Source organism: Kogia breviceps, chromosome 3 (assembly GCF_026419965.1).
Source record: "Kogia breviceps isolate mKogBre1 chromosome 3, mKogBre1 haplotype 1, whole genome shotgun sequence".
Classification (NCBI taxonomy): Eukaryota; Metazoa; Chordata; class Mammalia; order Artiodactyla; family Physeteridae; genus Kogia; species Kogia breviceps.
The window spans coordinates 87242378-87256668 of NC_081312.1; the positions used below are offsets into that span (position 1 = coordinate 87242378).

Genomic DNA, 14291 nt, shown 5'->3' on the forward strand with positions numbered 1-14291 from the left:
TGGAATACTTTGTAATTACACAAAATTGTAGATGAATATTAAAAAATATAGAAAAACATTCAGGCTATGCATTAAATAGAAAAGTTCTGAGTTAAAAAAGTATATGGAGGCTTCCCTGGTGGCACAGTGCTTGAGAGTCCGCCTGCCGATGCAGGGGACACAGGTTCGTGCCCCGGTCCGGGAAGATCCCACATGCCGCAGACTGGCTGGGCCCATGAGCCATGGCCGCTGAGCCTGCACGTCCGGAGCCTGTGCTCCACAGCGGGAGAGGCCACAACAGTGAGAGGCCCACGTACCGCAAAAAAAAAAAAAAAAAAAAGTATATGAATAAATATTTTATTGTGGTCTATACATTTTTATATAATTTTCATGTTTTTTTAAGTTAATAAATATATACCATTAAAAAGTTATGAAAAACAAAACAAAAAAGTTATGAGCAGTTATTTGAGAAAGGATAATTGATTATCTTATTTTCACTTATCTGTATATTATACATACTCTACAAGAAAAATGTATCAATTTTTCTTGTAAAAAAATAAGTCATTTTACAAAGGCTTATAGTTAAGACATTGCTAATAAAATTATAAATACCTTTTTAAAACTCAAACTCATAAAATAACCACTTTAAAGTGAATATTTACAATGTGCAACCACCACCTCTATCTACTTTGAAAACATTTTCATCACTTCAAAAGGAAACCTCACGGACTTCCCTGGTGGCGCAGTGGTAAGAATCCGCCTGCCAATTCAGGGGTCATGGGTTCGAGCCCTGGTCTGGGAAGATCCCACAGGCCGCGGAGCAACTAAGCCTGTGTGCCGTAACTATTGAGCCTGTGCTCTAGAGCCCGTGAGCCACAACTACTGAGCCCGTGTGCCACAGCTACTGAAACCCACGTGCCTAGAGCCTGTGCTCCGCAACAGGAGAAGCCACTGCAGTGAGAAGCCTGCGCACCACAACAAAGTGTAGCCCCTGCTCACCATAACTAGAGAAAGCCCGTGCACAGCAACGAAGACCCAATGCACCCAAAAATAAAATAAATAAATTTTTAAAAATAAAAAAGGAAAGGAAACCTCATATCCATTAAGCAGTTGTCCACATTCTGAATACGTTTTAAGTGTTATCAAAGTAAATACTTATGTGATATCTTTTACAGAATTTTTTCAATATATGTATAATTTCAGTCAGCAAAGTAAAACTTCAGGGGCTAACCAGCCTATCAATAAGCTGTACTTCTTAAGACTGCCTGGATCTAGCCTCCGAGTGTCTGGCCCCTAATAATCCACAGTGCTGAGGCTCCCTGAAGGCCTAGTCAGAATAATGAAGTTAAGTGAAAAAACCACCTCAGGGCTCTGGATAAAAAGACTGATGAAGAACTGTCAGGACTTCATTCAATGAGTCAACCAGTCTAGATTCAACAGACCTAAAACCATAGTATCCAACCAGTCAAAAACTGGTCTTACTTACACACACAAAGTTTAAGAGTCACTCATACAATCATCTATAATCTGACTTGTCATCCCCAAATTAATATGTATATCAAGAATGAAAAAGTGTTAAATATCAAACTATTTTCTACTAATCCTCTCCTCAGCCCTCACATCCTGGTGAAGGGTCGAAAAGGCTATGAAATTAACAAATATATTAGGAAAAAAGAAATAAATACATGGGGCTTCCCTGGTGGCGCAGTGGTTAAGAATCCGCCTGCCAATGCAGGGGACACGTGTTCAAGCCCTGGTCTGGGAAAATCTCACATGCCATGGAGCAACTAAACCCGTGTGCCACAACTACTAAGCCTGCGCTCTAGAGCCCACGAGCCACAACTACCGAGTCCACGCGCCTAGAGCCCATGTTGCACAACAAGAGAAGCCACCACAGTGAGAAGCCCACGCACCGCAACCAAGAGTAGCTTCCACTCGCCACAAAGAGAGAAAGCCCGCGTGCAGCAACAAAGACCCAACGCAGCCAAAAATTAATAAATAGATATTACAACATTAAAGTTAGGTTCATTTGGACTTCCATAACCAATTTACAGAAGAAATAACAGATGTGCAAAGGTGAGTTGTTAAGATTAACATGTAAGGAGTTTGATACATAATGAAAAAAGTATGGAACTTCCAAATAAAAACAGTGGATTTAATACACATATTTTCTTTAACTCTCTTCCAAAATCCCACTAAGCAATGGTAAAGGGATTTTTTTTAAAACTGCATTTTCAAAAAAAATGAAAAGAAAAAAATAAAAACAAAAACTGCATTTTCAAGAAAAAGAGAACAGGGACTTCCCTGGTGGTGCAGTGGTTAAGAATCCGCCTGCCAATGCAGGGGACACGGGTTCGAGCCCTGGTCCAGGAAGATCCCACATGCCACGCAGCAACTAAGCCCGTGCACCACAACTATTGAGTCTGTGCTCTAGAGCCCGCGAGCTACAACTACTGAAGCCCGCGAGCCTAGAGTCCGTGCTCCACAACAAGAGAAGCCACTGCAATGAGAATCTTGTGCACTGCAAAGAGTAGCCCATGCTCACCACAACTAGAGAAGCCCGCGCACAGCAACTAAGACCCAACACAGCCATAAATAAATAAATAAATAAATTTATAAAAAGAAAAAGAGAACAAAGAACAGATAACCACAATAAAATTTTGGAAGAGTGGTCATTTATCTAGCAGACTAGTGAAAACTGAATTCCTAAGACAGCAGTGGAGAAAGCTAAGTAACCCAAATTATACCTCAGAACTACCACGTCCCAAAAAAGATTCAGGACTTGGCAGTAGCCCAGGTAACTCTGGAAGTGGTGATGAGGATAGTGCTAAAAACAGGAGGAAGACTGGCTGGAAATCTATTTAAGAAGCAGTTTAATCCCCAGATTCGCTCTTCCTGACCCTCCTCTGCCCTGGAGAGGGTAAAACAGAGCATCCCTGAACTGGAGGAAAAGAGGCACAGTTATCAGAAAGTACCAGGCTGAAAACAGGGAGATTAAATGAAAATTTACATATTGAATGGAACCTGCACCTGCCTCTCAACACCCCCAGTCCTCTTCCATCATAGACTTCTAAAGCAATGGCAGACAGGAGGGAACCTTAACAAGACAAGATAAATCAAGATACTGACATTAGGGGACCCCAAAAATGGCCCTGCAGATCACACTACAGTAAATTCCAGACTCAAGAAGCACCAACCACCAATTCAGAACTTCTAATCAGTTTTCTGGGATTTCACTCTTAAAGTAGTCAGACAATCAAGGACTATTATCAGACTCTTGAGAAAAGCCTCTTTAAAAGTCAAACATCAAAACTAACAAGGGCTTCCCTGGTGGCGCAGTGTTTGGGAGTCCGCCTGCCGATGCAGGGGAGGCGGGTTCGTGCCCGGGTCCGGGAGGATCCCACGTGCCGCGGAGCGGCTGGGCCCGTGAGCCACGGCCGCTGAGCCTGCGCTCCACAACGGGAGAGGCCACAGCAGTGAGAGGCCCGCGTACCGGAGGGGAAAAAAAAAAAAAAACACTAACAAAACTAACTAAAATCTATTTGAAGAAATAGTGACTATTGCAGGGAGAAAACTTCTCAGAAACTATTTTTAATATCATTAAGGAGATAAGATAGTACCCATGAAATGACAAAATGCTCTTGTTTTTAAAAAGGGAGAACATTCAAGGAAAAAAAAAAAGAGTATAGAAATGAAAAACCCGAGAGTAGAAATTATGTCTCAGAGAAAGTTAAATGGTTGAACCTGGCAGTTGCACTCCTAATTATATACAAGAGAAATAAAAATACACATCTGCGCAAAAACTTGTGCACAAATGTACACAGCATTATTTATAATAACAAAGAAGGGGAAACAACCCAAATGTCCATCAACTGATAAATGGATGAATAAAACGTGGTATGTACATACACACTATTGTTCAGAATAAAAAGGAATGAAGTTCTGGTACATGTCGGAACATGGATGAACTGTGAAAACATTACAGTAAAGAAACCAGTCACCAAAGACTACATATTGTAGAATTCCACTTATGTGAAATGCCCAGAACAGGCAAATCCATAGAGACAAAGTAGATTAGAGATCGACTAGGGCTGGGGCTGGGGGAAATGGGAGTGACTGTTAATAAGCATGGGGTCTTTTGTTGGGGGTGGAGAGGGAGAGTGATGAAAATGTTCTAAAATTAGACTCTGGTGAATAACTATACAACTTTGTGAATATACTAAAAGCCACTAAATTATACACTTTAAAAGGGTGAACAACACGATGCATGAATTATATCTCAATAAAGTGAGGATTTTTTTAAGTGTAAAAAAAACAATTGTTGAGGAAATCATCCAGAAAGTTAAACAAAAGGAGAAAGAGATGGAAAGTAGGACACAAAATAATAAAATTACAAGACTATTCTAGGAGTATGAATATCCAAACGATAGGTATTCCATTAAGAAAAAAAAAAAAAAGAACAAAAGGGGAAGAAATTAAATAATTAAATGTCCCTGAACTGAAGGGCTTGAGTTTCTAGATTGAGAGGCCTTACCAACACAATGAAGGAAAACAGACCTATGGCCAAGGGTCTGGAAGTTTCAGAACACTGGGGATAAAAAGAAAAATCTACAAGATTCCAGTAAGGAAAAAAAACAGCTCACATATTAAAGATCAAAATCAAACTGGCCACACTTCTCAACAGCAACACTGGAAGTCTGAAGACGGTAGAGCAATGCTTTCAAAAGTTTAAAGGAAAAGTATTTCCAACCTAAAATTCTGTACTCCTACAAACTATGAATCATGTATGAGAGTAGAAAGTATGCTACTAAAGAATTCCTCCATCAAAATGAGGGAGTAAACCAAGCAAGAAAACACGGAGCCCGAGAGGAATCCAACACAAAGACAGGTAAGGACAATCTCCAAAGACAATGAAAGGGAGGTGACAGTTATATACCAGGAATAGAAGGCAATAGCACAGATTAGAATTCAGGAGGCTCCAAAAGTGGTTTCTCCAAAATGAAGAAGTTTGAGGCCCCTGAACATCTTGAAAGGAGATTTTGACAACTGGTGGAAAGCCTAGGGTTGATTTAGTGAGAAGTTCGTGCATTAAAGCAGAATAATGATTAATGCCCCCTTTCAATTTCAAAGCAACATTTTTAAGAAGTTAAACACATAGTATAAATTATACTCCAATAAAGATGTTAAAAAAAAAGACATAGTACAAAATTCAAACATAAAAAGTTCATCAAGATGTTAGATGACCCTGGAAATGTTCTAAAACTAGATTCTGATAACAGCTGCACAATTCTGTAAACTTACTAAAATATCACTAAACTATACACTTAGAATGGGTGAGGTTTATGGTTTGTAAATTATACCTCAATACAGTTGTTTTAAAAAAAAAAGATGTTAGGAGGAAAAAGCTTTTTCTATGATACTCACATGAGAAAACTCAGGCTGGGATGGAACAGGAAGTGACCCAGGAGTGAAGACTGGTGTGCTCTGAGATACCGGTGTTGAGGCTTGTGGTGATATAGTGGGCTCAGGTGGGAGAGGGGGGTTTTCTATCCCTACTGGTTCATCACCTTGGAGTTTCTTCTGAAAAGACTCTCCCCCTTCAGGTAACACTGACACATCCATTGGCTCATCTAGTTTAAAACAGGAAAAACAAACTGAGAAATAAGCACTCATCAATACTATTCATGTTCCAATACCACTAATAACAATTCTATTCAGATATTTTCATCCCTAAAAACAAGTGACAATTTTCAGAAAAGCTGATAGGTTAATAGAAGATTGAGTCCTAGAAATCTAGCAACACTTTATTCCCCTGGGGAAGGGAAGTCCATACTCGTAAAATACTCAGATATACATTAAAATAGGGTTCACCTAGGGATACCTATCCATCCATATGATAGTAAATTTTTTTTTTTTTGCAGTACACAGGCCTCTCCTGTTGCGGAGCACAGGCTCCGGAAGCGCAGGCTTAGTGGCCATGGCTCATGGGCCCAGCCGCTCCGCGGCATGTGGGATCTTCCCGGACTGGGGCACGAACCCATGTCCCCTGCATCGGCAGGGGCTGTGCCACCAGGGAAGCCCCATATGATAGTAAATTAACTTGGTTCCTCCGAGACCCTTTCCTGATTATAGCTCAGTTTTCACATTTGCATAGGAACGCCCAGATTAATGGCACCTAATTTAACCACAGGCCTTGAAAGGCAGTGAACTTGTTCACCACTCTAAGTAAATATCTACATATATATGAACTCATTTTATTTGCATTAACTGCTAAGTGCAGAGAGGTGGATGCCAGGACAAATAGAGAAGAAGGAAAAAAAAATCTAACAATGACAATCAGCAATGATTTATCAAAGAACAAAGTACAGGACACTGATCCTGAGACAAACTGCTCAGGAGGGAAACAAACACTAACAAAACACAAAACACTGCTTTTCATATAGTATCCTACCCACCTGTAGGCTAACAGGATCTTCCTCAGAGCCAGTCTAGCTTGCTAGGTATTTGATTCATCAACCCCTTTTCCCCTATCTTACAGCTTGACCCCAAAGAGGCTTCCTTTAGACCACTCTCACAAAGTACCTATGCCATTTAGTTTTTCCCTATAATCCACATTCATGCTACCAGGTACCCGCCCCACCTCCACCTCAATACCTACCCCTGCTGCTTAGCTTGGCCTCAAACGCACACTCCACTCTAATGCTAGGTTCGGGAACTGATGCTATAGGCCTTTATTACACTACCACAGCTGTGTTAAGTATTTTCATTACACCTTTTGATCTTTATTGCCGTGACAAAGCACTTATTAAAGACTGTTCTAAGCACTACATATAAAAAGGCTTTAGGTTAATATTCTTAGACAACAACAACAAAATACAAAAAAGCATACACAGTTGCACAGTTATGCACATACTAAGCAAATACATTAAATCTAAAATATAATTGACATAGGAAAATACAATGTTACATTAAAAAAAGAACACTGAATCATATATATAACATGATCCCACTTGTGTAAACATACATCTTTATATTTATGCATAGAAAACACTCTGAAAAGAAACACACATATCCAAATACTAATTATATCTGGACTGTGGTATCACAGGTGATTTTTATTTTCTTCTCATTACTTTCCCATACGCTTTCCAAACTTTCCACAGTAAGTACTAATTATGTTTACAGTCAGGGAGAAAGCATTTTTAATATAATTATTTTTATATATCTTCAGTGTTCACACTACAGATAGAAAAAATGGTTCTAAGGATAAGCCAAACTTAACTTGCATTAATAGCATTTTTGTAGAATGGATTTACTTTTATTTTTCACTGAAGATATCACTAATCATGTTATACTTAGAATATTAGTCCATTTGGATACCTACATTGATTTCAAGAGAAAATAGCCAGACACAAACTTGTGACAGAAGAAAGTGTAAGATTAAATTTTGTCATGGGTAAATGAAAACCCATGAGCACAGGCTCTGGAGGCAGCTGCCCAAGTTCAAATCCTGCCTCTATGACTTAGTTGTGAAATCTCTCTGTGCCTCCATTTTCTCATCTGTAAAATGGGGATAAAAGTAACACCTACTTCTTAGGACTGTTGTGAGGATTTAAAAACAAACAAACAAAAAAAGAAACAAAGAGAAGAACCTAGAACGAAAGAAAAGCAAAAAGAACAGTGCCTGGCATAAAATAAGTGTTCAATAAATATTAGCTATTGTACCATTATTGATATGTGAAAGAATGAAAAGGAAAAAAATCATGGAATTTATTGGAAAAGGCTTTGTAGAAGTAGGAAAAATTTAGAAATATCTTGAATGACTGGATAGGAGACTAGAACAGAGCAAAAGAGGTTTAGATAATGACATAAATTAAGTAAAAAGAAAAACTTTCTTGTGAATAAATATAAAATCACTAGGTCCTCAAAGGAGGAAGGGAATTAAGTCAAAATTTCTACCACCTGCTCCTAACCACTCTGGCTAAAACTGCTTTGATAATAGCAGAAATAATCTATAAAGAACAAAAGAAACAATTTTTGGTTCCCTCTGACCAGTAACATGTTACCATGTTGCTGGAGACTATTAGGCCAATAGCATTAAAGGTCTTCATTATACTAATGATAATTCATTTGAGTTCAACTTGAACAATTTTCCCTTAAGGGTCTTTTCAAGAATTAAGTTGTCAATACAGAACTCTCAGAAGAATCAGTACTAGAAGAGCAAAGAACTGAGGAAAGCACTTAACACTAGGCCACTCCCCTGAAGCTTAGACATGAGTCCTAGCGAATAGTTGAGGTCACAGTGTTCTAACATGTAAAGGAACAGTACACTTCACAAGGCAGAAGAAGTGCTGCCCCTCTTCTAACCTGAGATCAACAGACAGATCAAGAGAGCTCACCTTTTCTCCCTTCTTGCTCTGTGGGACTGCTAGGAACGATAAAGGGGGTAGATCGGAAGGCGTCAGGGGAAGGAGCAACAAGGTCTGAGGAATTCCTTTACACAAAGAGAGAGCCACAGGTTATTTTACCACAGCTACAGCTTCGCACTTGCTTTCTACTTTTTAACAGCAAAAATATCTGAACTCATTCAAGTACTTATTAGTGCTTCTCTCAAACAGCTAACCGATGTTGGTAGAAGAGCCATGAACAATACTTCAATAACTATTTCTCACACCAGACATATCCAAAATTAGAATTAAAAAAAAAAAAAATTAAGGGAAAAGCCATATGATTACAAGAGAAAGTAAATGACCAGACACAAGGACATCATGACTGAAAAGCAGGATGAGATAGTGCTAAAAAAATTCATCTGCAGATTTGAGACAAATATTTACTCCATTTTTTGCCTATTATGAGAAAGATCATGCACATTCTCATTTAAAAAAAAAAAAAAAAAAGCAACCTCTTTACCCTAACACGGATAAAGAAATCCAACTACTGTCAACTCTAGCATAACCTCTTCTACACCCCTATGCCATTAAATGGGAAGAACTGCTAGCCAAATGGAGCAGCAGGCAGCTTGTTTTGGACATGTAACAGTCTCTAAATAACTGAGCAGTTTCTTTCCTGGTGAAACCTTTGCACTACAATTTTAAAATCTCCAAATGGGGAAGCAGATCTACCTGCCTTCAATAATTCCACTAAGTTCTTATTCCCCAAAATTCTTAAGCCTAGAGTTTACTTTGCAGTTTCAAAAAGACTTCTGGACTACCAACTTTAGCTCTTTCAACCTTAGCCTAAAACCATCAGGCACATGTTTCTTTGAAAGGGTTATTTTAGGCTTACTTACGTGGAAAGACTCTCCTGAACAAGAGACCTCTGACCAGAGAGCTGCAGGAGGTGCAAAGTGGTGGCAGGTGTGGAAGCCAGAGAACACCCACCTTCTTCCCTTGAAGGAGTAGAGCAACCATCAGAAGCTACTGAGAAAAAAAAAATTGTAGTTGCATTTACTTCTCATATTGACATTACTGAGTTGTCAAAAAACAAAAAACACTCAGTAGTACAAAAAGCGTAATATTCATATATCCACCCATGTTCCAAGAGGGCAGAAACTGTTCTCTAACTGCAGTACAATTAGTGGAATGAAACGCTAACGCAAATCTTGAGTGACCATTAAACACCCTCTCCCTAATAAAGAATTGACAAAAAGAACTCCTTAGTCCTTTCTGTCATGATAGAAGCTTGGAGAAGAAAAGCCAGGATGCTTAAACCTCTCCTTGGCTGCTCTTCTTCCCTGTGAAATTTCTATTATAAGACAGCAAGTGAGCCCTTTATTCCAAGGTCTACCTAAGTTGAAGTAAAGCTCATGCCATGATGCAGATGGGAGAAGTCAAAACGATGTGCATGACACCTGATGATATGAACGCAGCAATTTTCATTAGAACCTGGGCTCCTCAAAAGACAGAAAAAATACTAAAGCATAAGTAAAAGGATATATGAGCAGCCATTACTGATTTATACTACGAAGAGGCTCCTGTTGGTCCCTTCTCCTTAGCAACAAATGTAGTATCAGCTGTATTAATTGCAAGAATAAAGAAATTTCTTAAATACAACATTGTAGCTTTAATGAGAGACCAGAAAAGGTTTCTCGGTGATGCTCTGTATGTCCTGCACACATTCACAGCATAGTACAATAGTATAACCTTCTCTTCCTCCCTACTTACAACCAATACGTCATATTTTGCTGATTGTTACTGAAGCTTTCTGGCTCTGTGAGGTTGCAGCATGGGACACTGGTGGGGGTTAATGAAAGGTGAAACAAATACCATTCTAGTCTTCTAAAGGTATTATGTTCTTTCTGCTGGACCATAACTTCCTATTTGTGGCAGAGGAACTAATAAACAGATGAATAAGTGACTCTTACCCAGGTGAACATGAAAATCTTCACTTAATTATCATGATATTTAAGATTTGAAGACTTATGATAACAGAAATAGCTACTCTGTCCATAACATTAAATATGCCATATTATTAGCTAGTATTCTTCAATATCTCCATTTCCAAAAGAGAAAGAAAATTATGCTAACACATGTTAAATAGGAATTATTTCCAAAAAGCCCTTCTAATTAAGCAGCTAGAAACATACTTTCCTTCCATACCACAAACAAGTCTGCACACCTATAAAGTGCCTTCTGACTTAAAACAGTAGCCTCAGAACAGAAATAAAAGTTTAGATCTTCAGAAAAGAAGAGTTACGGCAACTAATTACTCTTTGTACCTGTTTTATTGCTCTGGTCAAACAAGTCTTCCTGAGTTGACAAAACCTCAGGCTCTGGTGATTTCTGAATCTGCATCCCACCTTCCAGAAGTTCTTGAACAGATATTTGTTCTTTTGTTTCCACAGCAGCAAGAGAGCCTTTGGGACTAGCAGGCATGTCCTCTGACCTAGGAAATTCATATCACCAGGAGAAAAAGTTACTATGTTCAAAGGCTTTCATCTTTGAACAAAGAAGCATTTCCTGTTTTGTGTGTTTTCCTTTTTTAATTTCAAAACTTCCAGAAACTATTTATTAAAAGTGAAATAAGCTACACTTCATAATGATGCAAAGCCCTCAGCCCATTTCAAAGCGTGTCTCAGTTTCTCACAAAGCAATACCTCTTTTGCACTCTGCTCACTGCAGTGCTGCATGCTGTCCAAGATTTCTGATAAGTGAGTTAGGGATTTTTGTTTCATACGTTGTTATCTAGAGGTGCATGAAGCAGTGTGATCCAGACTGCAACAATGCCAGAACTAACAATGACCTCCCACAGAAAGAGCTTGGATGTAAATCATCCTCTGCACCAGCCACACACGTTATCTTCTGCTGACCTTTTTGATCTGATCTACGCAACCCAAGCCCCAAACCAAGACTCCTTCACACAAATACTACTTATACATGTAAGACACTCACTGCTGGCTCCTTTCCAGACTTAGGAGGTTCACCTACTCTACCATTCCCCAGAGTAAACAGGATAGCAAAACTACCTAGAGAGTAATTGCCTAACCCCCACCACCATCCCCACCCCACCACCACCACCCCCATTAAGCTGAGTGTTTTGCATTAGAAAGACAACTCCTCTTGATATTCAACTTTGTTCAGTTCCCCATTCCCCACTGTTTCTACTGAAGGAAGAAACAAAAGAATACTGAATGTTTACTCATTCCCTCCTCCAAAATGGAAGCATCCCACTTGTCCTCTGCCATATCTAAACTTGAGGTACTGACCAGAGACAATGCTGTTTTGGATACAACAATCACCATAGGCAGAACAAAGGAATACTGCCCAATTCCCACCAAGTTAAGAGCCTGAAAGACACGGGAAAAGAATACCTCCCTATTTATCTATGCCATAAGCTACCAGATGCAGGATACCTGAGGACCCAAAGCAATCTGGGTGCTCCTCAAGTATAAAAACAGTAGACTTTCAAATATAATATTCTTGTGACTCTTACAACACTAGAGAACTTAGAAAGACATCCCACAGAGAGACAGTGCCTCTGCAGACAAAGGAGAGGAATAGCAACCAAAGATTAAGGGGTCATCCTTACAGTTAGAGCAGCAATAAATTGGGCTTGTAATATGCCTAAAGATAAGATAAGGACACAATGAGAATTCATAAACAATAAATGTTTCTACTGGACCATAAATATGCCCAGGGCAAGGGGGAAAAAAAAAATCAAGAATTTCTAAAAATGTTTCCACCTGGCCAAGTGAAATGAGAGTAACCCGACAGCAGAAACCCAAAAATACTTTCTAGAAAGAACTCTGTTTACCTTGCAGGTGGTGAATTTTGCTCTTCTACCACAGGTACATCCTTACTGGGCTGTGCTGCCACAGGGATATCCTTGCTGGGCTGTGCTGCCATGGGGATACCTTCATTGGACTGTTCTTCATGCTTAATTGCTTAAAGTTTTAGAAGAAGACAAGAAGGAGATATTTAATTTTTCAAAGTACTAGAAGTAGTCCCAAATGCTTTTTAAAAGGCAAAGATTTTACAGAAAGAAATGCAAACTGAAAATATATACAGGCATCATTCCAGAAAGGAAAATAACCAATTACCCACTTACAAAAAAACCTTAGGGGCTTCCCTGGTGGCGCAGTGGTTGAGAATCTGCCTGCCAATGCAGGGAACACAGGTTCGAGCCCTGGTCTGGGAGGATCCCACATGCCGTGGAGCAACTAAGCCCGTGTGCCACAGCTACTGAGCCTGCGCGTCTCGAGCCTGTGCTCCACAACAAGAGAAGGCCGCGACAGTGACAGGCCCACGCACTGCGATGAAGAATGGCCCCCACTCGCCGCAACTAGAGAAAGCCCTCGCACAGAAATGAAGACCCAACACAGCCAAAAATAAATTAATTAATTTAAAAAAAAAAACAAAAACAAAAAACCTTAGTATGCAAGCCATCAACTGACAAGTACTCGCCAGACAACTCTACAACCTTACTATACTAATTTAGACTATATTAACTTAGATAGCTATAAGATATATCAAGGAAAAAACAACTAGCTCTAGCGTGGGAGGAAAATACTTATGAACAAACTCTAAATGCCAGAAAACATGTTACATACCAACATTAGCATCCACATCAGATAGCCTAGTATAAGCAGAGTTGGTGGTTACTGACTGTAGAGGCTCTTTGTCTGCTTCACGTGGCACAGTTTGTTCCTCAACATCCTGGCTCTGGGAGAGTTCTAGAAGCCCAAAGCCCAGCTGTGATGAGGCAGGATCTAGGAAGAAAACCCCAAGAAATTAGGTAACATCCCACAACATTATGTACTATGCAAGGTGCTGCCCTTTAGCAAAAGAAGGTCATATTAAGTCCTTCACATCAAAGCCCTGCTCCCCAAATTTTTTCAAAATAAAATTAAGAATAAATGCACTGAAAGCAAAGGGGGAAAACGCATAATGAAACAACAAAACTATGTACTATAAAACCTTACAAGCACCTAATAAAGGTAGACTATTTCTACTTTCTAAAGAAACACATAAGCCCCCCCAACCTGCACACACACACGTAGAGAACACTGTACTTCACATTGTAATTCCACACCACAAGGCATGCATCCCAAAAATATTTGAAAAACAAATGAATACAAAAGAAGTAGGAGTCAGTATGCAGAAAGGGGGCTAAAAAATGAGCTAAAAATTCCTGAACACCAAATTAGGTGGATTATCTTAGACTACCAGAAAATTTCCTAATGACTATTCTCAATTTAATGATAAGAAATCTATAACCTGATAAAAGGGAGAAATTTAGACATCTGCATGCTCATGTTAAAGGGGTTAGACCAATCTACTATCCTGAAAAAGGCATAAAGCTACCTTCAGCACCAAGGGAGTGTGTGGTATCCTCTGAAATATCTCCTTCCTTTTCCTTCTCTTCCACCTCTTCTTCCTTCTCTTCACCCACAGGAGGAGCAGATTCCACTGACATTCCCGAAACACTATACAGCAAAAAGACACAATCATGTGTTCGCAGATAGGCCGGGATATTTTGCTCAAAGAACTCTTTAAATTTTATTGTGACTCCCCACACACCAACAACGTTTTAAGCAAATTTGAAAAAGTAAAAAATCTCACCCCATTATTGCTTCTTTCTACAAAAAGCACCTAAAAGGTTAACAACTCAAAACATTGTAGTACAGAATTAAGTAATACAAATTAGAGACAGAAGGTAGAAACAAACATACTTGATTTTTATCTTTCTCTGAAAAAATCTGAGCAGGGATAGAAAAATCTTGCACTCAAGAGAATTACTGACAAGTGACAAGAGAAGATGTGCATTAGATGTGCAGAGAAGGGGCTCAAAAATACATCTATTTAATAGAACAC

The 14291-nt window shown here is 39.2% G+C and overlaps 1 protein-coding gene across 14 annotated transcripts in view; it reads right to left on the minus strand.

Annotated features, from left to right (window-relative positions):
- Window positions 1–14291, minus strand: part of TP53BP1 (tumor protein p53 binding protein 1) — an 89142-nt gene that overhangs the window by 43174 nt on the left and 31677 nt on the right. For 8 of the 14 annotated variants that reach the window (XM_067029103.1, XM_067029111.1, XM_067029106.1 and 5 more), the window contains 7 exons: window positions 13782–13903; window positions 13028–13186; window positions 12232–12361; window positions 10697–10863; window positions 9269–9398; window positions 8379–8473; window positions 5404–5609 (listed from right to left, as the gene is read on the minus strand). In XM_067029103.1, coding sequence (XP_066885204.1) covers window positions 5404–5609; window positions 8379–8473; window positions 9269–9398; window positions 10697–10863; window positions 12232–12361; window positions 13028–13186; window positions 13782–13903 — 1009 coding nt within the window. The remainder of the gene's footprint in view (window positions 1–5403; window positions 5610–8378; window positions 8474–9268; window positions 9399–10696; window positions 10864–12231; window positions 12362–13027; window positions 13187–13781; window positions 13904–14291) is intronic. The other 6 variants (XM_067029109.1, XM_067029107.1, XM_059059328.2 and 3 more) reach the window with 2 other exon arrangements.